This window comes from Protopterus annectens, chromosome 16.part0, assembly GCF_019279795.1.
Source record: "Protopterus annectens isolate FY-2018-M chromosome 16.part0, PAN1.0, whole genome shotgun sequence".
NCBI classification, from domain to species: Eukaryota; Metazoa; Chordata; order Ceratodontiformes; family Protopteridae; genus Protopterus; species Protopterus annectens.
In genome coordinates, this window is record NC_056750.1 from 306,712,431 (window position 1) to 306,738,283 (window position 25,853).

At 36.1% G+C, this 25,853-nt stretch overlaps 1 protein-coding gene across 2 annotated transcripts in view; it reads right to left on the bottom strand.

Moving 5' to 3' along the window:
• LOC122790386 overlaps positions 1 to 25,853 on the bottom strand; it is a 239,908-nt gene that overhangs the window by 118,159 nt on the left and 95,896 nt on the right. For both annotated transcript variants that reach the window (XM_044057900.1, XM_044057899.1), the window contains exon 6: positions 2,547 to 3,565. In XM_044057900.1, the coding sequence (XP_043913835.1) occupies positions 2,547 to 3,565 (1,019 nt within the window). The remainder of the gene's footprint in view (positions 1 to 2,546; positions 3,566 to 25,853) is intronic.

Below are 25,853 nucleotides of genomic sequence, written 5' to 3' on the forward strand. Positions count from 1 at the left end.
ATCAGGTGAGGAGCTGAAAGCACAACTGGAAATGGTTAAAATGTTCTTATACATCAGAATGTCATTTGGTCTTGATAAATGTGCAAAATCAACATTTAAAGCAGGAAAGCTGCAACATCAAGAAAATATCATTCTGGGACAGGAATGTGATATAAAGGAACTTGAGCAGGAAGGAGTATATACATATTTGGGAACTGATGAAGGATTGACAATAAAACATTAACAAATGCAAACAAAACTCAGAAAGGAGTATTTTAGAAGACTAAAATTAATACAAAAAACAGCCCTAATATTTAAGAACAAAGTTCAAGTTATAAATCAATTTGTACATCCTGTTCTAACTTACGGTTTTGGGGTGATTGACTGGCCCCTAATGGTATTGGATCAGTTGGACAGGAGAACAAGAAACATGCTTCATGTTTATCAAATGGTATTTAAAAATCAGTGTATACCAAGATTATATATTCCTTGTTCTGAAGGAGATATGGGCCTCCTCGCAATTGATTACATGTATAGATCTGCAATCGCAGGACTGCATACACATCTGCTGACCTTACCAGCTCTAAATGTAGTGAAAGTTTTGAAACATGAAGTGAACAAATGTAAGATGACTTCCCTGCTTAGTTTAGCGGAAGCATATTGGTGTCAAGAGAGAATGGAAACCAAACTAGAAGTAAACAAAAATCAGAGAGCAACTGAAAGTGCCAAAAAATAAAAGAAAGAATATAAGGAGAAGGATCAGATGAGAAGGTAAAAAATGTGGAAAAGGTGTAAATATAGTTGCAAGTACAGAAAACTTCTGGAAAAAACGCATGTCGATCAGGATCTGACACCAGAATGGTTAAGGCGAGGGAATTTAAAAAAAAAAAAAAAAAAGATGAAAGGTTAGTATTAGGGGCCCAGGATAGTGGACTATGTACATGCTGATTTACAAAGTCTATTGAACATGCGGGAGAAACACTGGAAAGAGTCACACATCTTGTTTCTGGGTGTGATACACTAATAGCAGAGGCCTGTATACTGAAAGGAATAATAATGTGGCAAGACTGTAGCATTGGGGATTGTGCAAACATTACAGTATTGAAGTAGCCGAGAAGAATTGTAATCATAATACACAAAGCGATATAGAGAATGATGAAGTTTATATCACATGGGATTACCCATTACCACCAGTGCAATAAAATAGATGCAAGAAAACCAGATATTGTAGTCCATGAAAAAAAGAAAAAAGGAGCATTGATCATTGAAATTGCTACACCCAGTGATTACAGTGTCTTGCAAACAGAGAGAGAGATAGAGAGACAAAGTCATAAATTACCAGGATTTGTAGACAGATGCGAGGGCAATGTGGAAGAAGGATACCCAGACAGTTCCAATAGTAGTAGAAGGAATGGGTCTCATAAAAAAGACTTTGCAGTCATCTTTAGATATGCTATTGATACACGAAACTCTGTATAAATTGCAGAAGGAGTCAAATGTGGGCACATTGTGGGTGTTGTGAAGAGCACTTTTGGTGAACATTAAAGATCAAAACAATACTAATTTCATGAACTTTAATCATACTTTGACTTAGGAATGGGATCCATTCCCATCATGGTCTCAGAAACCCAAAGGACTTGGTGAAATTAAACTGAGACTGTGAAGTGAGAGTTGAGTCATAACGGGAGCTGTTAATTTATGTTTCAGTCTATGTCTGCATCTTCACCTATTGCTATAAACATTGGGCACTTACCAAAGTATTAGATAATGGTTAAAAGCAGTTGCATTTTGTTTTTTTTCATAAAGTAGCAAGGGGTAACACTCCATGGCATTATGAGGAGATCAGCAATCCAGGATATGAGGGTATATCTATTTTTCATATACATCAAGAGGAATCAGTTCAGGTGGTTTGGGCACCTTGTGATGACTGCCACTAGGTGATTCTCACAGGAGGTGCTCAAAGCACAGTACCCCTGTGTGGCAGCCCTGAAGCAGACTTAGGATGCGTTGATGTGAGTATATCTCTCAGCTTGTCTGAGAACACCTGGGCTCCCACAGAATGAGTTGGACATGGTTGTTGGGAGCAGGGATGTCTGAGCTACCCTGCTCAAGCTGTTAAAATGTAACCCTCACCAGGACAAGCACTTAAGAAGAAATGCAGACAATGGATGAAGGGATGGATAGATGGATTAATTTCCTGACAGTTGTATTCACTCATCTGTTGATTTCTTTTTTTAAAGTAAACAATTACAACACTACGCTGATGTTTAAAACATGCTACGACATTTTACATTTTCGTGCTACTACATCTTACATTTTACTATTATGGCTGAACTAGTTTCAAGTTCTTTCTACACTTAAACATGCACATAGAGAATCAACTAATATTCCATGTGTTTTGAAGCAGCAAGCCTGTTCTCATCTACTTGTACAATAGTTGTCTCAATTTCTGTGCATTCAAATGCATGCAGAAAAAATATTTATAGTTAAAACAGTAAACTATATTTGCTGTCAGAAATGCTATCACAATTTATTGTAGTTTCCATGTGACTATAGTAACATCTTACCTTGTGTGCATTTCCCTTGCAACCTGCTAGGTGGTGAAGCTCTGTAACCTCCATACTGTATGTCATCACTAGGAATTCCATTTTGTCTCTTTAAAGTCTGAAGAGATTGCTTGTCTGAATATTCTTCTTTGGCTTCTTTGCTTAGAACATTAGATCTGTTTATGCTACTTTCTGCGAAAGAAACAGGATCTACAACCATAGCTTTACACGGTGAAACAGTAGTTTCTGATTTTAATGGCACATTTTCTTCTTCTATATTTTGGTGTTGCTTGTGAAGGTTTTCCATTACAGATTCACTGCTTCCTCCTGTTTCATTACATGCCGTCCTAGATGATGATACATTCAGGTAAGCCTGTGCTTCCTTTTTGCTCTCCTCAGCATTAACTTTGTTCTTCCTGGCTTCCTGCTTAAGTTTACTTTTAGCACTGTGTCCTTCTTCCAAAGGAGTATTGCAGATACTTATTTTTATTGCTTCCAAAGATGTTGCTTCCTTCTCTGTATTTTGCCTCCATCCAAATGACCTAACAGACTGGTTGTTATATAAAGTCATTTCATTAATGCCTTGTCTTTTAGGCAGTAAAGATTGTTCAGCTTTTTTAAATTCAGGCTTATTTTTTGCAGAACTTGCTAACTCAGGGTTACGTGGAGAGCTCCGCAACTCCCTCATTTGACCCCCTTCCATGTTTTGCAGTGTTTGCTTCCTGTTAAAACCCATAGCTGGCACTGAATGAAAATTTAAAGTCTTGTGGTGACTGTCTTTTCCAAATTGTAAATCTGTTGATGTCAAATGATTCCCAGACTTGACAAATGTTGGTCCCTTTACTGTTTTTTCTCCTACTTTTACATGACTCAGCCGTTCCTTATAGCGAGACTCTACATCATTCATGGACTCATCATCAAACCTCACCCGAGAAGGAGTTGTTTCCCGTTTCAGTTTTGCGTTATCCTGGGAATTCTTCAGAGCACTATTGGGTCTAGAGTTACTCTTCACATTTTCATTCGGGTTTTCTTTCTGTATACTGCAAGATAAACACATACAAAAGCACAGTCAGAAACAGAAGAAAATATCAGGACACAGAAGTCATGTCTTTCCTAATGATAAGTGTTATGCACACACACATATGCATGCATACATACATAAATACAACCTATACCACACTCGGGCCCTAGAGCTATCTAAGAGCACTGATTCATGTAATGGAAATCCATACAGCCTGTCACCAAACCAAGCATACAAACTCCTTTTAAAACAGTCTAATATCTTTGCAAATCTTTTATGTGCATGTAATTTATTCCAGGGATGGGTCATCCTGACAGTAATAAACAGGTGTCTAATATTGTGTTTACCCATTTTAGTGAGGAATTTCAAATTACCATGTTTAAGAGTTCCTAAACTATTATTAACTTCAGTATCAAACATAATCTGTAAACTAATATCATGAGAAATTTTAAAAGCAAGTACAAATTTACCAGATATATATCTATAACTAATAGACAAAAAACTTCAAATGGTTGCATCTAGAACAATAATCTAAATGTTTCACAGAGACTACCCTTTTTTTGTAAATCTCCTTTGAACCCTCTCTAAGCAATTTAAATTTGCCTGTTTATATGTACAAAATGTGATATTGTATTCAATAGCTGCACATATATAAGTTTTAAGTAATTCACATAAATATTAATTTTTTGTAGCAAGATTTTTAACAGAAATCCTACATACATAACAGCCTTGTCTAAAACTTCATCAGAATGTTCTTTAAAATGCAAATTAGAAGTGAGAATTCCCAGATCTCAATAAGAGTTGACTACCTGAGGTTCTATAGATGATAAATAAATATGATGATTTTAAATTTTGTTAGAAAAATATATTCTTACATCTATCCATATTAAGTTTTAGTCCTACATTAATTGCCCGATTGCTCAAGACAGAGAGATAGCTCTTAAGATAATCAAAATCTGATTCATTTTTAGTTATAAACCCTATCTTACAATCATCTGCATATTTAAATATAAAAAAAAATTATCATTCTTAGGTATAGTAGAAAAACCTATGTTAAATAGAAAAAGATCCAATATAGAATCCAGAGGAGCACCAGACTTAACAAATGAGTAATCAGATTAAGCATTATTTATCCTAATTCTTGGGTTTTTTTTGTACAGCCAAGGCATTATCCATTTGACTACAGGGTAGTCAATTTCAGATTTTAAAAGACAATCACTAATAACTTGATGAGGTAGGCTATCAAAAGCCTTAGCCAAATGCAAAATAAATAAATAAATAATAATAATAACAACTAGCGTAAACCCAAATCCATGGCTAGAGTAACCTGATCATATAAACCTATTAAATTGCTCTGATTAAATCTACTAGTAATAACCCCATGCTGATTCAAATCCTGGCTATCCATATTTGTACTTGTCTATTGAGTCAATCAGACATCTTTCAAATGTTTTCCCTAAAAGAGAAGTTAAACTAATTGGCCTGTAGTTTATTTTTATCATTTCTTTATCTCTATTTTTGTAAACAGGGATAACACATGAAAGTTTCCAGAAAATTGGTATGTATTCAGCAACCAATAGTTTAGAAAATATTTCATATAAAACAAGTGTTAAAGCTTCTTTCATTCTAACTAATAAATAACCTGGAATTAAATCTGGACCGATGGAGGCAGATCTCTTAATTTTATTCAAAACCCAGGTAATAGAAGACTCTAAAATTGTTGCATATACTCCAGGCACAAAATTAAACGAATAACAGTTTTCTAAATCAGCATGGGGGTTAAATTCTGAAAAAAAAACATCAACTAAATTCACTAGCAAAAATGTTCACATCATGAGTTATTCCATTCCCTAGTTTTTATTAGACATATCAGTAATGTGCAAGCTTTATTTCTTTTTTCAAAAGTTTACATATTTTATTACATTTGCTTCTATTAACAGCAGAAGAAAAATTCATTACCACCTTATAGGCTCAGTTTTTTGTTGTTGTTTTTTTACATCTGTATAAGCTATTAATTGGTTTTGACCACCACAGAGTTTTCTTAAAAGAAAGTGCAGCAGTGTTGCTTACTTGCAGATAGCAAGGGCCTAATATATTTTCCAGTCTGGAATCCCTAAACTCTAAACTAAGAATTAATGAAAGGAAAGACCAGTTTGTCTGAAATATTTGCTTACACAAACCATTAAAATCTATATGTTTAAATACGTTTTTTACCATATTCAGCTGCCCTATAATACAAGAAAAAATTGCTGTCATTATGATAAGATCTACTAAGAGGAGGAACAACTTCTACTTGGTGAATAATGGCCAGAACATTGGTTACAACAATATGTAGTGTAGTTAGACATCTAGTGGAGGAGGTAACCAGTTGGATCAACCTGTAGAAAGCAGGAATATCTAGAAACTCTCTTTCATAAATAACATTAGAAGATTTTGATAATCAGTCAATACTTGGATAATTTAAATCTCCCAAGAGAATAATATTACATTTTCCACAAAGCAGTTATCCAAATTATTTAAAAAGTTTCAGTGAACTGCACTACTCATATTCAGAGTTTATAACTCAAAACTATTACAATTGCTTTTCAATATAGTTTAACAAACAACTGAACTGAAATTGTTTCCAACTCAGCTTTGAAACTTAATAAAAATCAATGGAATGGCATTACAAACCAATAATGTCACACCTCCTCCATGAAAAGTAGGTCTAAGACATTTATTGCCTAAACTTCTAGCATAGCAATAAAAACACTTTATTTCATTAGAAAAAAATCTAATGGGAAATGTCTGTTGATTTCAATCCCCTTTTTAAAATATATATATATATATATATATATATATATATATATATATATATACACACACACACACGCACTTCATAAATTTTGTAAGCTACATATGATGTCCTATAATCATTTAAATGTAGTACATCTCTAGAGAATATTCAGCAATTCAGGACATAGTCTTCACAATAAGTTACCATCTTGCCATTTTAAACTAAGGTCATCTGCTTCAACCAAGTGTTATACGTGTGAGCCTTTGTAAACAAGTAATTAGACCAAGAGGGAAATGTAATAATTTCACTGACTATACAAGTAACATTATGGGTCTTTAGACCAAGAGGGAAATGTAATAATTTCACTGACTATACAAGTAACATTATGGGTCTCTAAATATTCTAATATTGTAAGTAATGCATTTTTCATAAGATTAAGGGAGGGGGTACCTATATGAATAACCATAACCCCATAGTTTGGATAAATAGAACACAGTTTGGGCAAAAGATGATAAATATCAATTAATTTAAATCATGTTAATGCTGAAATTGTCAGAAAAGTATTGTCTGTTTTGTTCAGATGTTTAATTTCTGGTTTCAACATAGACTCAAATAGACACACCATACCAGGAAACTGTAGGAAAAAAAGCTTTACTGGTGTATCCGGTACCTGGGCTCACGACTCCAAGGAATATTTACCACACATAGGGTTCAGCATTTTATACTACTACATTCATGAAATAAATGAATAATCCAAAATTGATTAAATATGATTCATACTAATCGAATATAATTAAATACAAATTGCAATGCCCGTTCCTGTTAAGTATGTAAACACTAAAACATTCCATTTTAAAGTGCCGTGCTCTAAAATAACTACACTGAAGTTCTATCTTATAAATAACATCAGTGCTACCCAACTTCTGTACTTCTAAATGTCTAATATTATATATATATATAAATACTATATTTGAATAATAAATACACTGAAAACTTCAGTATTGAAAAATACAAATTTAAGAATTTACAAGAACAGAACAAACCAAAGAGAGAAATCATGTACGTTCTAACTCTATCAACTCTTACCCAACATTTAAATTTATATCAAGATTTAATCCCCTTGGGTAAAGAGTACCAAAACTGATAAAGCATTTAGTTTCTAACCATGTCAATTTATTTATAAATTCATCCCATTAACAATATCTGGGCTTGGCCAACACACTATAAAAATATAGACTCACTTAACCCTAGAGTCTGCACATTATAACCAGACTTAGATGGGCCAGCATCAGCTGTTTCAATCTTCTGGTTGCCAGTAAATAAAATTTTATCTCAACATTGGTAATTTCTACCCAAGTCTACGTATGAATAACCTGATCTACCTTGGAGGGTTCAGTAGAATACTACTGTTAGTTGGAACCACTACAGATTGTTGTGCATCAATCATTATGTCTGAATTTGTGAAGTATTTGGAAATGACAATCTCCTTAATCAATCTAGCCTCAGGAATATGTGTTTCGGTAGGCAATCAACATATTTGCTATACTCATTACTGTTAACTTTCTTCCTAATAGTAACCTTATCTATTAGTAAACTTTGATTGCAAACCAAATCACCCATTTCAGTCAAGAATTTGGGTATCATCTGGGCTGTAATAATCACTTCTGGATAAAGATTACTTGAGCCTTGATTAATGGCAGTTGGAATTCTTAGGGATAAGAGAAGTATTATCTCCCTTAGTGGACAGAAAAAATAATATCACACTCTAAATTAATATTATTTAATGTGTGATTTTTAAATTTTTTGTTTATGTACCTCTGTGTAGAAAAATTATTTTTCTTTTTTTTCTACTAATATTATTTCTGAAAGACTATTCCTTGTCAGATTCACTGCAAAGGTTCTCTGCCATGGAACCAATTTGTTTCCAACCAGAAGAATCTGACAAAGCTATTTAAAATTATGTAATTCATCAGCCCAGTCATGTATACAATCAGAAATAGACTTAAAAGCTTTACCTAGATGACAGAAACATATTACAGAATACCAGAATTTTTACAAATAACCAAAGATAATAGTTCATTTAAGTGTGTACAATTAAAACACATTTCACCATCTGGGGTTTTAAAATGAACTCCACAACAAACACATTCATTTAAAAACTTTGATTTGATAAGGTCTTACAGTATACAGAAATTTAAAGAGTTCATAATAGTTAAGAAACAAAGAGAACTAGCAGCAAATTTATAAGATTAAGTCAAAACTAACTGCAAACGAATTTCAGAAGGAAATCAGTTGGTAATAAATGTGTAGTACTTACCAATATGCCAAAAATTGGATCCTTAAGCTGTTCTAGTATTAAACAAAATTATTCTACCCTAAAAAAAGCAAGCTACTCTCACACTCAGTCACTAAATCACACAAAAATGCATTTTTTATGGTGACTCAGTCTGTTCTACTCACATCCACTTATGGAGAGTTCCCTTATAAACAATTAAAGAGATGATTTAGTGTATAACCCACCCCTTAACCCTTCCAAAGACTACACAAACAAAACAACAGAACATGTATTTCCAGCATCTTTAAAAAAATAATAAAAAACAAAGTCAAATTATGCAAGTCTGCTGACAAATAAATTGAAGCTCTACTCTAGTAAAGGCTATTGTAAATGTATTCTACCGCGTTTTGTTTTTATCAAACAAACTCAAACCACATTAAGCATTTGGCATAGTGCCTTGGTGATTTGTTTGGTGTGATGCATTTAAATACAAATTTCCATGTAAAGCTTTTACTAATAACACATTTAATCATTTATATCAGAATATCAGTATAAAACATCTTAATGCCCTCATATCACAGCACATTGCTGCTTTATAGTTTTTGTTTGTTCTTTCTTCACTTTTCATATGTCTTCTCATATAATCTAAGTTGTAAAACAAATACCCACCTACAGTTCCATACATTACATGAACTTGAGTACTTAAAAACTCACATAGCATCTATTCTCTCTTGATACCAAAATGAAAAATTGTAATATTTGTACACAATTGTTTTTTTTTTTGCAGAGGGAAGCTTCTCTGCAGCATCCATGTGGTGGTCAGGCTCACCCATAGCCTCCAAATTTAATGTTTCTTATTTAGGCTCACCACATCTCAGAGAAAGAAGGAAAACTCACAGGTAATGTAAAGCCTTCTTGGTGTTTCTCCAGGAGGCAGGAAGAACACACCAGCTTTTAATCAGACACATAAAAGTAATAATATCTTGTTGCTATTTTGCATCTAGGAATAAAACAATGAATGACTGAACAACTGAGTTGGACAGATCAAGAATGCAAATGCCTGTTGCCCCCGTACTGACTGGACACCTTTTTCTTTAGTATCATCCTACTGGGCACTTGATAGTATCAGTGACTGTTTGGGACTTAATCATATAAATCTTAATGCTCTCCTATTGTCACATCCAATTATCAGACTGCTAGAATTAGCCCACATTTATAAAAAATGGGTGGGGGGATCTGAGTTACAAAAAAGTAACAGCAGTGATTTTTTTCCCCCTAAGCCAGCACACATGATCACCCTTAAGCATAGGCAAACTAGAAAGATGCCTAGGGTGCCATTTGGCCAGGAGTGATTTTCTGCCATTTGTTTGTTTATCCATTTATTTGTTTGAGGTAAAGAAACACAGTGCCTTTTTACTTTAAAAAGTAAATAAATAAGTGGCCTGTGAGACCACTGTTCAAAGCAGCTGCAGATACAGTACCTAAAAGAGAAGTGTTCCACATCTATCCAATCAATTTACATGTTTTCTGCTCAGTCCTGCCCACAATCTACCTCATTTTCTGTTTAGACTGAGGGGACAGCAGGAGCAGCAAGCCCGCAAATTTTCACTGGAAAAGTAGATAAGATGACTGTGGTCAGAGCCACAACTAGGGTGGATCGATGGGGCACCTGCCATGAGCACAAGCTGTTAGGGGGCATGATCAGCAGGTGTACAACTGTAATTAGCTAATGGAGCTAGCAAACCATCCTGGCTTCAGAAATTAATGCTGCTACTGCATTTGTGCTTAGGGCTGAATGGAAAATTGACAGTAGCAAGCTGCTTGTTACATTTGTAGCAAGCGGCTTTTCACAATTTCTGAGAACAACAGCTATTTTTAATCTCAACTCAAGTTGTGGAGGCACATTGTGATACAAACAGTTGCATTTGGACAGGGTTATCTCTGGATGAAAATGATTACAGACAACTTTGCTTATTATTCTGGCACTGCAAAACGAATGTGATTATTTATGTAAAGAACATTGAAATGCTTTACCTTGGTTACTGTGTGTTTAGAACTTGAACTAATATATTATGGCCATTATCTTTTTACCACAATTATATATTTGAGGTGTGTACAATCAATAATGAGGTTATAATTGCTAGGTATCGGACTGAATGACCCTGTTGGAATGATCAAGTTAAGCTGTGGTTAGTCTGTCTCAACAGTATTACTGTCTATTTGTCTCCACAGGCTGGAATAATCTTCTATGACTTTTTATCAGAATAAGACATCAGATGTATATACAGTCATTGTAACTTATGGGTATGCAGACCATTTGTGGATAAATCTGACTTACTCCTACTGTTATGTGAGTTTTGTTAAACACAACTGACCTGGCATGATAGGAACAATGTTACACAGTGTAATGTACTTGCTGAAATCAGAGTAAAACTACCATTGCTATGTTTTATGCTTGAATTAGTTTGGGAGGTTTGTTGCAGTGTAAATAAGAGTAACAAATGGTCCATAATTTCTTTCACCTTCCATCACAGCATACATCAGCTCTGAACACAATAAGTTGCTACATTTGGTGGTCTGGGCAGGATGTATGTGAAAACAACTGATCATTGACACAGTAGTAAACTGAGTTGTGTTGTCATCTCACAGCAACCGGCTGTCTTGTTGAACTGTTCATAATGCTCTTTGTATGTATTCTTCATGTCCTTTCTTTCTCTTTGTGGGTTGGTTTATCCTGCTGTTAAGGTTTCCACCAATACCCCAAAGGCATATTACGGATGAATGGATGAATTGATGTCACAGATGAATGGATGGATTGGAAATTTTCCACTTTGCTTTTAGGTAAATGTGTATTGTGTGTTTGTGTGTGTGTGTGTGTGTGTGTGTGTGTGTGTGTGTGTGTGTGTGTGTGTGTGTGTGTGTGTGTGTGTGTGTGTGCGTGTGTGTGTGTGTGTGTGTTTGTGTGTATATATATATATATATATATATATATATATATATATATATATGTGCACATCCTGTGACAGACAAGGCTTCTTATCAGGGGTAGCATTGCTATATATGTGCACGTGTAAAAAAACAATTAGTGCATCTTGTGATAGACCTCCTTGCTTGTCAGAGGCAGTGTATATAGAGTTAGAGTCAATATATGTCTGTGTGTGTGTGTGTGTGCGTGTGTGTGTGTGTGTGTGTGTGTGTGTGTGTGTGTGTGTGTGTGTGTGTGTGTGTGTGTGTGTGTGTGTGTGTGTGTGAATACATATGTGCACATCCTGTGACAGACAAGGCTTCTTATCAGGGGTAGCATTGCTATATATGTGCACAAGTACAAAAACAATTAGTGCATCTTGTGATAGACCCCCTTGCTTGTCAGAGGCAGTGTATATAGAGTTAGAGTCAATATATGTCTGTGTGTGTATGTGCGTGTGTGTGTGTGTGTGTGTGTGTGTGTGTGTGTGTGTGTGTGTGTGTGTGTGTGTGTGTGTGTGTGTGTGTGTGTGTGTGTGTGTGTGTGTGTGTGTGTGTGTGTGTGTGTGTGTGTGTGTGTGTGTGTGTGTGTGTGTGTGTGTGTGTGTGTGTGTGTGTGTGTGTACGCATGTAATATCACCAATGTTTTCCTTTAGGAACAAAAAATATTGGTGGCAGTTACACAACTCTTGTGGGTAGCAGTAAAAAAAGAACAATTAACAAGTTATTGTCCTTAAGAATAAGGCCTAAAACACATCACAGAACATCTAGACCCTCAGACGTTTTGGGGACCTGGCAGACCCATACATCTAATTGTATTGTTGGATTTTGACACAGGCTTAGTAGGCCCTACATCCCGATCTCCATATAATAAAAAACTGGTTCTTCTTAGTGGTATGCATTTTACGACATTATAGCTTGTGTGGGAGAGGCTCAGGAGAGTATGTTTATTATTTCTTAAATTTTACTAACAATTAAATCTCAGAAATGTTCACAGAAGGCTTTTTTATCTTGCTTGGGTAGTCAAGACAAATGCTCATTTATATCCTTCCTTACAATCATACCTCAGAGGTATGCACAGAAGGTCACTATAGCTTGACTAGGGGCAGTGTTCTGTCTTGGAGCAATACAGTGGAATACATTACTGTCAAGATTATTTTGTCACTTTTCTCACAATCAGACATCAGACATGTATACAAATTGCTATCTGTTGGGGTGAGGAGGAAAAAAGCATACTGTGTGTATGTACAACTGGAAGCAGCTGTTGATATGTGCTACTGTATTCTCTTTTCCCTTTCGCATTCATCCCAGTCAGACATCAGAAGGGTACACAGAATGCGACTGTCTGTTTGGGAGGGTAGCAGTGAGGAGGCATGTAATCTATAAGTATGACAGCAGCAACTTGAAATATCTTATGATAGCTAATTGTGGGATTTGTTCCTTCATTTCACACCAATCATTAAGCAATGGGCGCAAGTTATTTCTTCTTTAAAAGAAAAAAATGTAAGACTAAAATGATTTCCTTAGTCACAACTTTTGTTCAGGCCATCTAGGAATCCATGGTTTCTGCAGCCTCTAGGCCTTGGGTCCCCGAGCTTAATTCAGCATAGCCTACCATCATTTTTATTCTGTAGTCTTGGTCAGTTAGGGTGCTAAGGAGTAAGACAAAGTCTGAATGGACTGAGCAATAACCCTGAAGCATGCAAAATTACCCCCCCCCCCCATAAAAACACACAAAAAATTGTTTTTGATGGGGCAAGACCCTGTGCCCACCTCTACTAGTTATATATACTAATTCCAAGACTGCACAAAATCAGAGAAAGGGCATATTCCCCAACCACAAAAATTGTGCAGTCTTGCGCACCTGTTGATCATCTGCTTAGTCAGTCAAATTTTATTGATTAAACAGATGTCGATCAAACATAGTTTCAACCATATTCCTGTCTATACACACACACACACACACACACACACACACACACACACACACACACACACACACACACACATACACACACACACACACACACACACACACACAGACACACACACACACACACACACACACACACACACACACACACACACACACACACACAGACACACACACACACACAGACACACACACACACACACACACACACACACACACACACACACACTCCCCTTAGTGATCCCAGAGTGATATGTGGAGCTGTGCTGATTCTGGAGCACTGTAGAAGACTTCCACACACGTCTGTATCCATTTTTGCAATAAAAGAAGAGGAACAGGAGCAGATAAACAGACAGAGAGAGAGAGCAGAAGCCTAAAAGAGCTGAATAAAGAAGTAGGCTGGTATATGATAAACAGAGAGAGAACAGGGAAAATCAACCTTAGGCCGAAGGAATAAGAAGTCTCCAGGGAATGATTAGAGCAGTACTGTGATCTCTGCAAGAAGGCTGAGAAAGCTCTGAAACCAGCCAGGTACAGTGGCAGTATGTAGACAAGAATAAATATATATATCTTTTTTATTATATTTATATTATATTATATTATTTTATATATATATATATATATACACTCGGCTAATTAAAACGACTTGGATGTTTAAGTAACATTGGTGAAAGTCTTTAACAAAGTCAGTTCTTCAAACTGCTGAGAGATGGCTTACCTAAGATGTGATTAGTTAATACACTGAGTTGCTGGAAAGAAACATGGGAAAAATATTGTTGTAGCATGAAGTGTGGCTGAAGCAGGGTTTATGGAAGTAGTGAGAATTGTAAAACTGTGTCAAATGCTTAAATTCAGAAAGTAGCTCATCACATTTTAGATAAATAAAACATTCTAAATTGCAAATTACTGTGGTATGAAATTACTTATAATTTGGAGAACGCTGTTGGGAATTCCCCAATGCAAGAGAGTATTGCTATAAATGTTAAGTATGAAAAATAGTAAAAGAAATGAGTGGAGGAAATATTTGCACTTACTTTCTGAGAAAATGAGTCAGAAATGCATAATGTTATGCTGGAAATAGTGACTTCACTATATTCTAATGTAAAGCCTAAACAGCGTATGAAGTGCTAAAGGTGTCTAAGGTGTAAATTCAATAATAAGGTGCTTCTGAAACAGTGCAGGAATACTAATGTATAGATATAATCCCAGAATACATTGTCTTGTTTAACTTGCAACTGACAAGAGAAGTCTAAGGAACTTGTTGCACTCTGCTGAACTGTGTGCTGTAAGAGGAACCTAAGGAAACGAGAACCATTGCAGTGGAAGAAAATTTCTGAAACAATTTGGTGTGTGCAAAGCAGGTAAGTCCATGGTGTGCAGAGTGGAATGGTAATAAGCTGCTGAAGCTAAGTCAAACATTGTTGAGTTGCAACAATAAAATAAATACTTCTTGCAGCGGTAGTGTTGTTGTCTCACAGCAAGAGGTTCTCCCGTTCGATTCTCGGCTGGAGTGCGGGGAGTGCCTTCTGTGTGGAGTCTGCATGTTCTTCCCGCGGTTGGGTGGGTGTACGAAAGACATGTGTAAATGGGCATGCCTTCGTTGAAGGTGGAACATCGAGCTGGCACCTCGGCGCTCGTGAAAATCTACTGCCCATCATTAGTGGACCAGAGTTCCACTGTGGCGACCCCTAACCGGGAAAAGACGAAAGACAAACAACAACATTATATGAACCAGACATCATTTCTTGCAGTTCTTGAATTAGTCAATGTTGAAACAAGTGAAAATCACTGTTTGCTAGAACATTGTTTAATGTTTTCTAAAGTTAAACAGTGTTGCCATAAAATATTTATTTAATATTTGTTTACCAGGGAATTCTGATTTGGAACGAAGCCAATTTTCAGCAGAGGCCCAGAGAGAAAAGCTCCAGACATGTCTTTGTAATGTGAGAGGAAAATAGAGCATGCGGAGGAAACCTACACAAACACAGAGAGTACATGTAGACTCTGCACAGAAGGCACCCCGGCCAAGAATTGAACCGGAGAGCCTCTTGCTGTGAGGTGACAACTCTACTGCTACACCACTGCACCATCCCAAGTGAAGTAAAAGCTGCACTTAGCTTTTGCTCTGTGTGTGTATATGGGTCTACTTGAGTTGACCGAGACGCCACTTCGCCGACACGCAGAAGACCGAGACCAAACGACTGAAAATGAAGGTGATCGACAAGGTGAAATCCCGACAGCCGAAAGACCAACATGGGGAACGTGTGAGCGTGACTCGGTAAGTGTGCGATAGTGAGGGATTTAGGGTTAGGGAGCGGACAGGTAAGTGTGCGATAGTGAGGGATTTAGGGTTAGGGTGCGGGAAAGGTGAGTGTGCGGTAGTGTCAGACTTAGGGTAAGGTAAGTGTGTGATAGTGACGGAGTGTAGTTTAGGGGCGGGTTAAGTGAGTTAGGGTTAGGGTGCGGGTATGGTGAGTGTGCGATAGTGATGGACTTTAGGTTTAGGGGTGGGTTAAGTGAGTTAGGGTTAGGGTGCAGGTAGGGTAAGTGTGCAGTAGTATCGGACCTTAGGGTTAGGGTTTGGGTTAAGGTTAGTGGATATGTAATTGTGTGTAATGTGTAGTTTACGTTTTGTGTGCCGGTGTAATGGTGTTCGGTTTTGTGAGTTGTCGGTATTGTGTGTTTTCGGTTGTTTGGTCTCGGTGTTTTGCGTGTCGGCGAACTGGCGTTTCGGTCAACTAAAGTAGACCCATGTATATAGGTCCTTCTTGCTGAAAAGCAAAAAGTAAATGAAAGAAATATGCAGTTTGCAGAAATCACTTACAGATGGTGCAGCTTTATATTTATCTTACTAGGTGGAATCTGAACTGCTTTATACTGGAGAACAGTACTAAAAAAACCTGTGACAAAGTATGTGAGATGCATAATCTTCAAGGGCAGTGAATTGTTAACACTGAAGAAATGGCATACCTTAAAAGAAAAAGCTAATTTCCTTGTGCCCATACATGGACTTGTACTAGCAAATAAAGTCAGTCTTCATGGCAGTTAAAGGGATGCTTTTGAAAATAGACTTTCAACATAGGGTAAAATGCCTTGAAATGTCAATGTAATTCTAGTGAGAGTCTATGAGACTATGTCTGTGTGAAGTACTACCTATAAAAAATTAAGCACACTGACAATGGAATGAGGACTCACCGTGTGCTTCAAGAAAGAAAAATTGTGCGTGAACCTGGTGAAAGTGGTTGTGAGGTGGCAGATGGCCTGTATTGAAAAATGACGGGCAAGATGTAATAAGCAATATGTTCTGCTATCATGGAAGGTGAAATGTTGTTAAGCTCTGATGAGCTACAGCACTATAGATGTACAAAATAAGGTGGTGTTGGTCATCTAAGTCTGAAAATAAATAATGTTATGATGCAGCAGGATGATAATGTTTTGCAGTACAATATTTATGATAAGCAGAAGCAGATGGGTGTTTTGCAGTGAAATGTTTCAACTGTACAAAATAGCTCCAAATGTATTAAAAGAGAGAGAATAAATAATGCTGAAGAGCAAAACTAGAGTTCTAAATCAGAGAGTATTATTATAGCAATAACCAACAAATGGGTGTGGTATATTGGAAATTTACAGATGGTGTGATTAAACAAAGGCACCATGGGTAAATCTTCAATACATCACATCCAGGAGTCAATTATTGCTATTATACATTGACATTATTTAAGAAAGAAATGACTTACTTTTCTGAAATAATGTTTTTGTATAATGGCGCTGTAGTGTTCTTCTGTGTTCTTTCTGTATTCGGCCTCTTTGTTGATGTATGGTGCATGCGTATGGGACTTACTTTCCAGAAATTATGCAGTACATCAGTGCTTTGGAAAACAAGCAAAAGAGAAAGAAAGAGCTCCTTTGCTTCTTTTTATTTATTTATTTATTTATTTATTTATTTATTTATTTATTTATTTACATACTTATTTTTGTTGTTAAAAAAACAAACAAACAAACAAAGTGAAATCTGAGCAGTTTACAGGTACAAGAGAGACAGGGCAAAAATACAAGAAAAATCAGATACATTTCTTTAGTTTTGCATAACATACCTGATTTTCCTTGGATTTCTTTGTCCTCTATATGTACCTCTCCACTTCTCAGCTCAAAGAAACTGCAAAACCTTAGCATATATTAATAGAAGAAAGTCTGAGCGACCAGACTTTTTTCTGTTGGTATATGCTCAATTTACAGTGGGCACACTGGTTGGGCTGACCAATCAGAGTGCAAATTTCTGAATGTTAATGAGCTACCATTGTATAATTAAGCAATAACTGATGACGTTGGTGTGGTATATTAAGATTTACCCGCAGCTGGAATGGTTTAATCATGAAGGTGAAGCCTGAGTAATTAAATAAAGCCAACCATGGATAAATCTTAATATACCACACCACAGAGTCGGTTATTGCTATTATACAATGACATTATTTAAGAAAAAAATACTTACTTTTCTTAAATAATGTCTTTGTATAACAGCGTTGTGCTGTCCTTCCACAGCTGGTATATATCCAGTTACATTTTTTGATGTACTGAGCATGCATATGGGACTTGCGTTCCCACACATACCCAGTACATCAGTGCTTTGGAAAGGAAGCATCAGAGAAAAGAAGCTCTCCGTTGCTCTGTTTTTATTTTCTTTTTTGTTTTTTTTTTAATTAAAAAAAAAAATTTTGAGCAGTTTAGGTGTAGGAGAGAGACAGAGTGGAGGAAATACAAGGAAAATCAGGTATGTGTGTTTAGTTTTGAATAATGTATCTAATTTTCCTAGTATTTTCTCCATCCTATCTCTCTGCTATAAGCGAAGTCTGGATTACAGGGTTTTTTTTTGTTATTTTTGTTAAAAATAAAAAATACAAGTTACAGTATATAGCAGTGGAGAAAAGTCCAGGCGACCAGACCTTTTTCCATTGGTATATGCTAGTGTTTAAGTGGAAATAACCTGCAAGTATGGTAGCTGCACGGCTCCAAAAATCCTTAGTGTAGTTCAAAGAAAGCAAGAGCCAGCAAAACAGTGACAGTAAGGTTTATTGTAATACAATAAGGAGAATAAACAGACCAGTTTCGGCTGAATAGTTATTAAGCCACCAGTCACCTGGTCCACCTGGAGGTTGTTTAAGGAAATTGCGCTTGTATAGAAATACACTTATATAAAAGTGTTAGAAATATTCGTTAATTCCTGGGGGAAATAATGCCCTAGTTTAACACTCCATTTTTCTCTTTGTTATTAATTGGTGCCAGCCTGATTTGTTATTGTTATTACCCTGTATTTTATCTATAATGGTAAAATGAAAATTGGCATTGGGGTGTTTCTCCGTATGTTTATATAGTGCATTACTGATTCTCTTGGTCCTAATATCACTTAAATGCCCCAAAATTCTGAATTTTAATGGTCTTGAGGTTTGGCCAACATAAAAGGCAGAGCAACTGCATGTGGCCAAGTAAATTAACCATTCTGATTGACAATTAGCAAAGAAAGTGATATTGAATATTTTGCCACTGTTCCTGCTAGAAAACTCCTTGGTTTTAAAAATACTTTTGCAGTGTGTGCAATGTCCACATGGAAAATAGCCCTGTAGAGCCCTGCCCTCTATAGTTGTCTGTATATGATGTGTGTCTGAGGTACATATACTTTTATAGTGACTCATATATGAGCCCAAATTTTTTCCTTTCCTGAAAGAGAAATGACACGTCTCATCTACGATGTCCCTGAGCCTGTTATCGGCTAAGAGAATATTCCAATGCCTGCATACAATATTAGTAAGGACATCTGTAGTCCTTCCATATGTAGTAATAAGTCTTATGGGTGAGGTCTGCTTTGACAATTTGTCCTTGTATTGTAGTAATCCAGATCTGTTATGCTCGGATGCCCAATGTTTGGCTCGATATATATCCCCTGTTTTGTAACCTCTCTGCTTAAATCTCTCAACAAGATCTTTCTCATATATATGATGAGTATTAGCATCTGAGCATATCCTTTTGATTCTTAGAAACTGTGACTTTGGGATGTTTCTGCATATGTAAGATAGATAAAAGCTGGTGGCATGGAGTAAGGAATTGAATTGGGGATGTTTTCTATATACTTCCATAGAAAGAGTGTGGTCAATGTTCTGTGTTACCATTATATCCAGAAATGTAATGCTATTGATATCAAAAGAGACCGTGAACTCAATCCCCCACTTGTTATGATTAAGGTATTCAACAAATTCCTGAAAATAGATACTATCAGATCTCCATACCAACCAGCAGTCATCCAAGTATCTCCTCCATATGTCGATCTCATCCAAATAGATGTTATGGGCCTGATCATAAATAAGTTGTTCTTCAATATAGGTCATGAAGAGATTGGCATATATGGGGGCAAAGGAGGCTCCCATGGTAGTGCCATTCAACTGTAAATAACATGATTCCTGGAAGTAAAACACATTTTTGGTCAAAATATGTTTTGTTAAGCAAACCAGAAATATGTTAAAACCCGGTGGATATAATTTGGTCTTTGTAAGCCAATATTCAAGAGCCTCCAAGGCCGCCCAAAGAGGGATACTAGTGTACAATGCAGAAACATCCAAAGTACACATGAGCCACCTGGCCTCCAACTGCATGTCTGAGATAATCCTTAGAAATTCGGTGGTATCTTGTATTCTAGCCCTTACATTTGTAAGTAAGGGCTTGAGATGTAGTGTCAAGAATTGGGAAAGATTGGTCTCCCTAGTGGATTTTGCATATTTTTGTGAATTTTTGGTAAAAAATAAATATATTGACTAAAGGGATCCCTGACTGTAAGGTGGTGTAATATGTCATCTGTAATGATACCCTCTTCTCTTGCAAGATGAAGGAAACCATCAATCTGTTTCTTGAAACCTTTGGTAGGATCACATACCATATGTGTGTAGTACCGTTTATTTGAAAGTTGTTGCATGGCTTCCTCTTGGTATTGTATCATATCCTGTATCACAATAGCACCACCCTTGTCTGCTGGCAATATAACTATATCTTGATTCCTACCCAATTCCTGCACCATATCCATCTCTTATTTGGAAAGATTATTCGATTTTATCTGATGTTCCATAAAATTAAAGTGTAGATCTTTGAGGATCAAATTTTGGAACATAAAAACAGTGGGATGCATGGGTGGATTGAAACTAGACTTATTATATTTAAATCCAAAATGTGGTTGGGAGTCACATGGTGTATGGAAAAACAGTTTCAAGTTAAGACATCTACAGAAGGATGATGCATCCTGTGCAAAGGTATCCACGGGCACAAAGAACCCAGGTATAAAATTAACTGCTTTATTTAGTAATTTAACATGAGAGGGTGACAGATCAACAGAAGAAATGTTTATTACATTATTTAATGCTACTTCTTTACCATTAACCTGAGTAGTTGTTCCATGCTTTCTGGCCCTGTGTTTCCTGCCCCCAGCTTTGGTTTGACCCTAAAGGGCAGTCATGTTACTTTTTTTGGCTGTGGGTGAGTCTGTGACATTCTGTGCATAGGTCTCCAATCCAGAGGAAGATTCTTCCCCTGATCCTTCATCACTTGAAGCCATAGATCTTTTAAGTATTGATTGTGGCCTCTTTCTTTTGGTCATATTCCTGTTAGTGGGTAGAAATCTAACATGTTTGCTGTTTGTATATGGGTGACCTGCCTCATAATCTGAGACATCCCTATGGAACTTCCTAGTCTTTTATCCTTTAGTTGCTGCTCCAACAATAACAGGTCCTGGTTCAATTTCCTCAGACATTGATTATATCCTTCATCGTTTTCAAATTGGGTGATGTCATTACATATAGTTGTAATCTCAGAGATATTCCTATCTATGGTTCTGTCATAGTATGAAGCTAGTGTCCTGACAAGCTCCATAGATGCCTTGTGTTGTACTTCTGCCCATTGTTGTAAAAGGGTGGGATCAGCCTCTAGAACTAATGGTTGAATTTGCATATTCAAGCCCCTGGGGGAAATGTCCTTGGTGATGTATGCCTTGAATAACTTGGCATGCCAAATGTTGGCCCTTAAGGCCCTCATACTCTTGTTAATTCTATTTCACAAGTATTGGTGTGCACAGTCCCATTGGAGATATCTAATGTATTATTTATGCCAAAAATGGCCAAATCATCCCTGTCTGAGTGCAGCCCTTTGAGTAAGCTGAATAAATCCATTGTTGGTCAATATATCTAAATTATGTTTTCAATATAAGATATTGTTGGTATAAAATATTGCCCCTAGTCAGCTGAAATAGCAATCCAATTTATAGTAAAATATATTGTTATGGACAAACAGGAATATGGTATATAATAGTTATCACAAAAAAACATTATTGGCAGTGTTAAGCACCCAAAAGTTGTATGTATATATATATATATATATATATTTGTGTGTGTGTGTGTGTGTGTGTGTGTGTGTGTGTGTGTGTGTGTGTGTGTGTGTGTGTGTGTGTGTGTGTGTGTGTGTGTGTGTGTGTATCCTAAGATATGGGAGCAATGTTCACCCCTGCTAAAGCCAAATGGATATTCATATATCCAGTTGTCCACAGTTTAGATAAAAAATCCAAATTAGGTGGAATAACTCAAGCAGTGATTATAGTTATTCCACCTGTAAGCAAGAAGGGCATAATTAGCAGTGTTAAGCACCCGAAAACTATATATAAATACTGAAAAAAATATATGGGAGCAATATTAACCCCTGATAAAACCCAATAAATACCACCAATCAGATCAAGGTGGACTATGATAGCCCCTGCATATTTTGTTCTTATTACACATACAATCAAGCAGTGCTATGTCCACCTCCTGGAATTATTTCGTGTTGCTATGAATAATAAAGGAACAACATCAACAAAGCGTACCAATATAGATGTGATATAAAAAACAGTATATAAGCTGTAGTGGGGTAATAATTATTCCAACAAAAACTATTTGTAAAAAGATATAAAAATTGCCAACAAAAGTATCATCAACAAAGTTCACCAAAGGGTAAGAGTTTGGATAAAATATATTGACGGGGCACCTGAAGTTAAATCCAACTTGAGTATTTAGACACAAAATGTCTGAAATAAACTCTTTATATTAATGTCCCAAGTGTCCTATATGCTTAAATATTATCCAAAAAATACTTAGGGCTACTACCCTGTAATGGTATTCGTACAGTGTTCTGGATAAAAACATCCAATATGAGTGTCTTAAACAATATACCAAGTTAACAGACAAAAATATTATGTAATTTAGCAAAGCCTGCTGCTGTGCAAAGCCTCACTTACAAAATAGCTAAGATGCAGTCAATATGATGTATATATCCCTACACTTCCCAAAGGCTATTAGACATAAACCCTATATAGTAGAAAAAAAAAAAGAAATTCAAAAATGTATATTACAGCTTTAAGATAATAATCTGTCTGTTCCACTTCAGGACAGGTCAATAATACACATAATTCAATTGGTCGTTGTTTTATAAAAAACAACCAGTAAATTAGCTCTGTAAACATATGATAATACTAGCTAACAATATCTACTAGAGTGTAATTAAACAGGATTTATCCACATTAGCTCCAAAACCATATTATCTGACCCATAGTCATATTAACAAATATGGCATCCGAAATATCCTCTGATGCAATAAAAAATGTCCAAGTTTAAACAGTAAACACATATACCCGCAGAAATGGTAAATTGTCCAAAGCCCAATAATGTCAGTTCAAAGTGTTAATTGTTTAAATATGCTCTCTAAATTGGTAAAACTGACGAAAAAAATGGCCAAGAGAGATAACTTTGTTTAAAGAGTAAATCCACAGGATCTGTTCGGAGATGCACAAATAACTAACCAAAAAAGTCCAACCTACCAGCTGTTCAATTGCCCCTGTTAGTCACTAAACGATCCAAAGATGGCAAGTGTTGAAATCATACTCATACTGTAGTCCGTAGTTGTAAATAGATGTTAAATCTAATTGTGCACATTAGCTCCAAAACCATATTATCTGACTCATAGTCATAATGATAACATGGCATCCGGAATACCCTCTGATAAAATACAAAAAAGAATGAACAAATTTATACAGCATGTTAAGCACTTATAACTAAAGAAATGATTCATTTAAAAGAAAAAAATTCAATAATGTCAGTTCAGAAGATGAATTGTTTAAATATGCCCCAAGAGATAATCTCTAAAGTGGTGAAAAGCTGCCGAAAATATGGCAGAGAGAGCGGACTTCATTTCGAAGAATAAATCCAGAGGATCTGTTTGGAATTGCTCACAAAACTCACCAAAATTTGTCCAGCCTACAAGTTGCTCGACTGCCCCTGATAGTCACTGAATAATTCAAAATGGCGAATGTTAAAGTCATACACATGCCGTAACTGCCACAAAGTGCCATTCAAACAAAGCCAATTTCAGGCCAATAGCACATAGTTATGAATAGATGTTAAATCAGGGTAAATGTAGAACAGTACCTGGCAATCGAGATAATCATCCCTATAAGGATGATCCACAAAGAGATTTCCAAAGAGGTTCACAAACAAAAAATAAATCCACAAAAGACTTGTAGAAATATATAAGCTCCACAAGACATTGATGCAATGAAAATGAAGAAACCATTCCAAACTGAAACGTCCAGGTGGATGCCCGAATTCAAACAATTTTCTCCAAATACAAAATGGTGCCTTCTGCACAAAATGTCACAGACCAACAGCAGGAAAACCACTTAGTATTCAAGTGGAAATAACCTGCAAGTATGGTAGCTGCACGGCTTCAGAAGTCCTCAGTGTAGTTCAAAGAAAGCAAGAGCCAGCAAAACAGTGACAGTAAGGTTTATTGTAATACAATAAGGAGAACAAACAGACGGTTTCGGCTGAATAGTTGTTAAGCCTTCATCAATGTATCATTGTTTCATGACAGATATTCCCCTTAAATAGTAGTTGGTCCACCTGGAGGTTGTTTAAGGAAATTGCACTTGTATAGAAATACACTTATATAAAAGTGTTAGAATCCTGGGGAAATAATGCCCCTAGTTTAACAATCCAATTATGCAGTGTTTACAATGGGCACGCTGATTGGGCTGACCAATCGGTGTACTCATTTTGGAATATTAATGAGCAGTCATTGTATAATAATTAATAACAACTTGGGGGAGTGGCCAAGATGGCCAACTGAGAGCAGCAACTGGTGAATGTTCTGTGATTGAAAACCTCTCTCTGACAGATAATATAATCAAAAAATTAAAATTTGGAGATGTTTATTATTTAATTTTATTCACTAATAGAGAAAAGACTTATAGCTTCAAGTTCTTCAAAAGATGTAATTTTTCTGTCAAAATTTCAACAGCTTGTTTAAGAGGGAAGAGCTTTCAACATGAGTCACTCAAGAAACTCCTCAACAAAGAGGAGGCAAGAAGAGAGTGAACCCCAGGAAGGCTGCTGGCCCAGACAACTTACTGGGCAAGGTGTTAAAAGGCTGTGCTGATCAACTATGCACAGTGTTCAAGGAAATATTTAACACCTCTCTTGCCATGGCAAAAGTACCCTCATGCTGCAAGGAAGCTAACATCATCCCACTACCTAAGAAAATTACTCCCTCCAGCCCTATCGACTACAGACCAATCACTCTGACATCCACTGTTATGAAATATTTTGAGCGGCTGATCAAAAAGTATCTTTCATCATGCCTACCTTCTCATTTTGAACCTCTGCAATTTGTGTACAGATCTAAAGGATCCATGCCTGATGCCATATCCATAGTACTACACAATTCCCTTGAGCATTTAGAGAGCAAAAACAACTATGTGAGGATGCTAGTTACAGCCTTCAGTTTGGCATTTAAAACAGTGGTACCAATGCAGCTGATAGAAAACTGGCATATTTAGGAGAGGGTTTCAGGGAGCTTGCCCCCCTGCAAAAATGTGAAAACAAGTAAGTACATTTATATAGTTGTTTAAGAGGGTCTTGGATGTTCGAGTGTCCAGACACAAGAACATCTGACATGTACATTACAGAGATGAGCGCAAATGAAGAACAAGTGCTACTGAAATGCAGGAGTCATTGGTTACACATTCACCACTTTATGTTAATTTTGAATAATTACAAATGACAGCCTTCGCAGTATTTGTTTTTGACATTTCGCCTTATCTGTAATACCAAATTCGACAAATAAATTTGATGTTATGAGTAAAATACATTTTGCCATTCAAATTATGAATGTAAACCTATAAATATATATCTATATATATATATATATATATATATATATATATATATATATATATATATATATATATATATATATATATATATATATATAGATATATATATATATATATATATATATATATA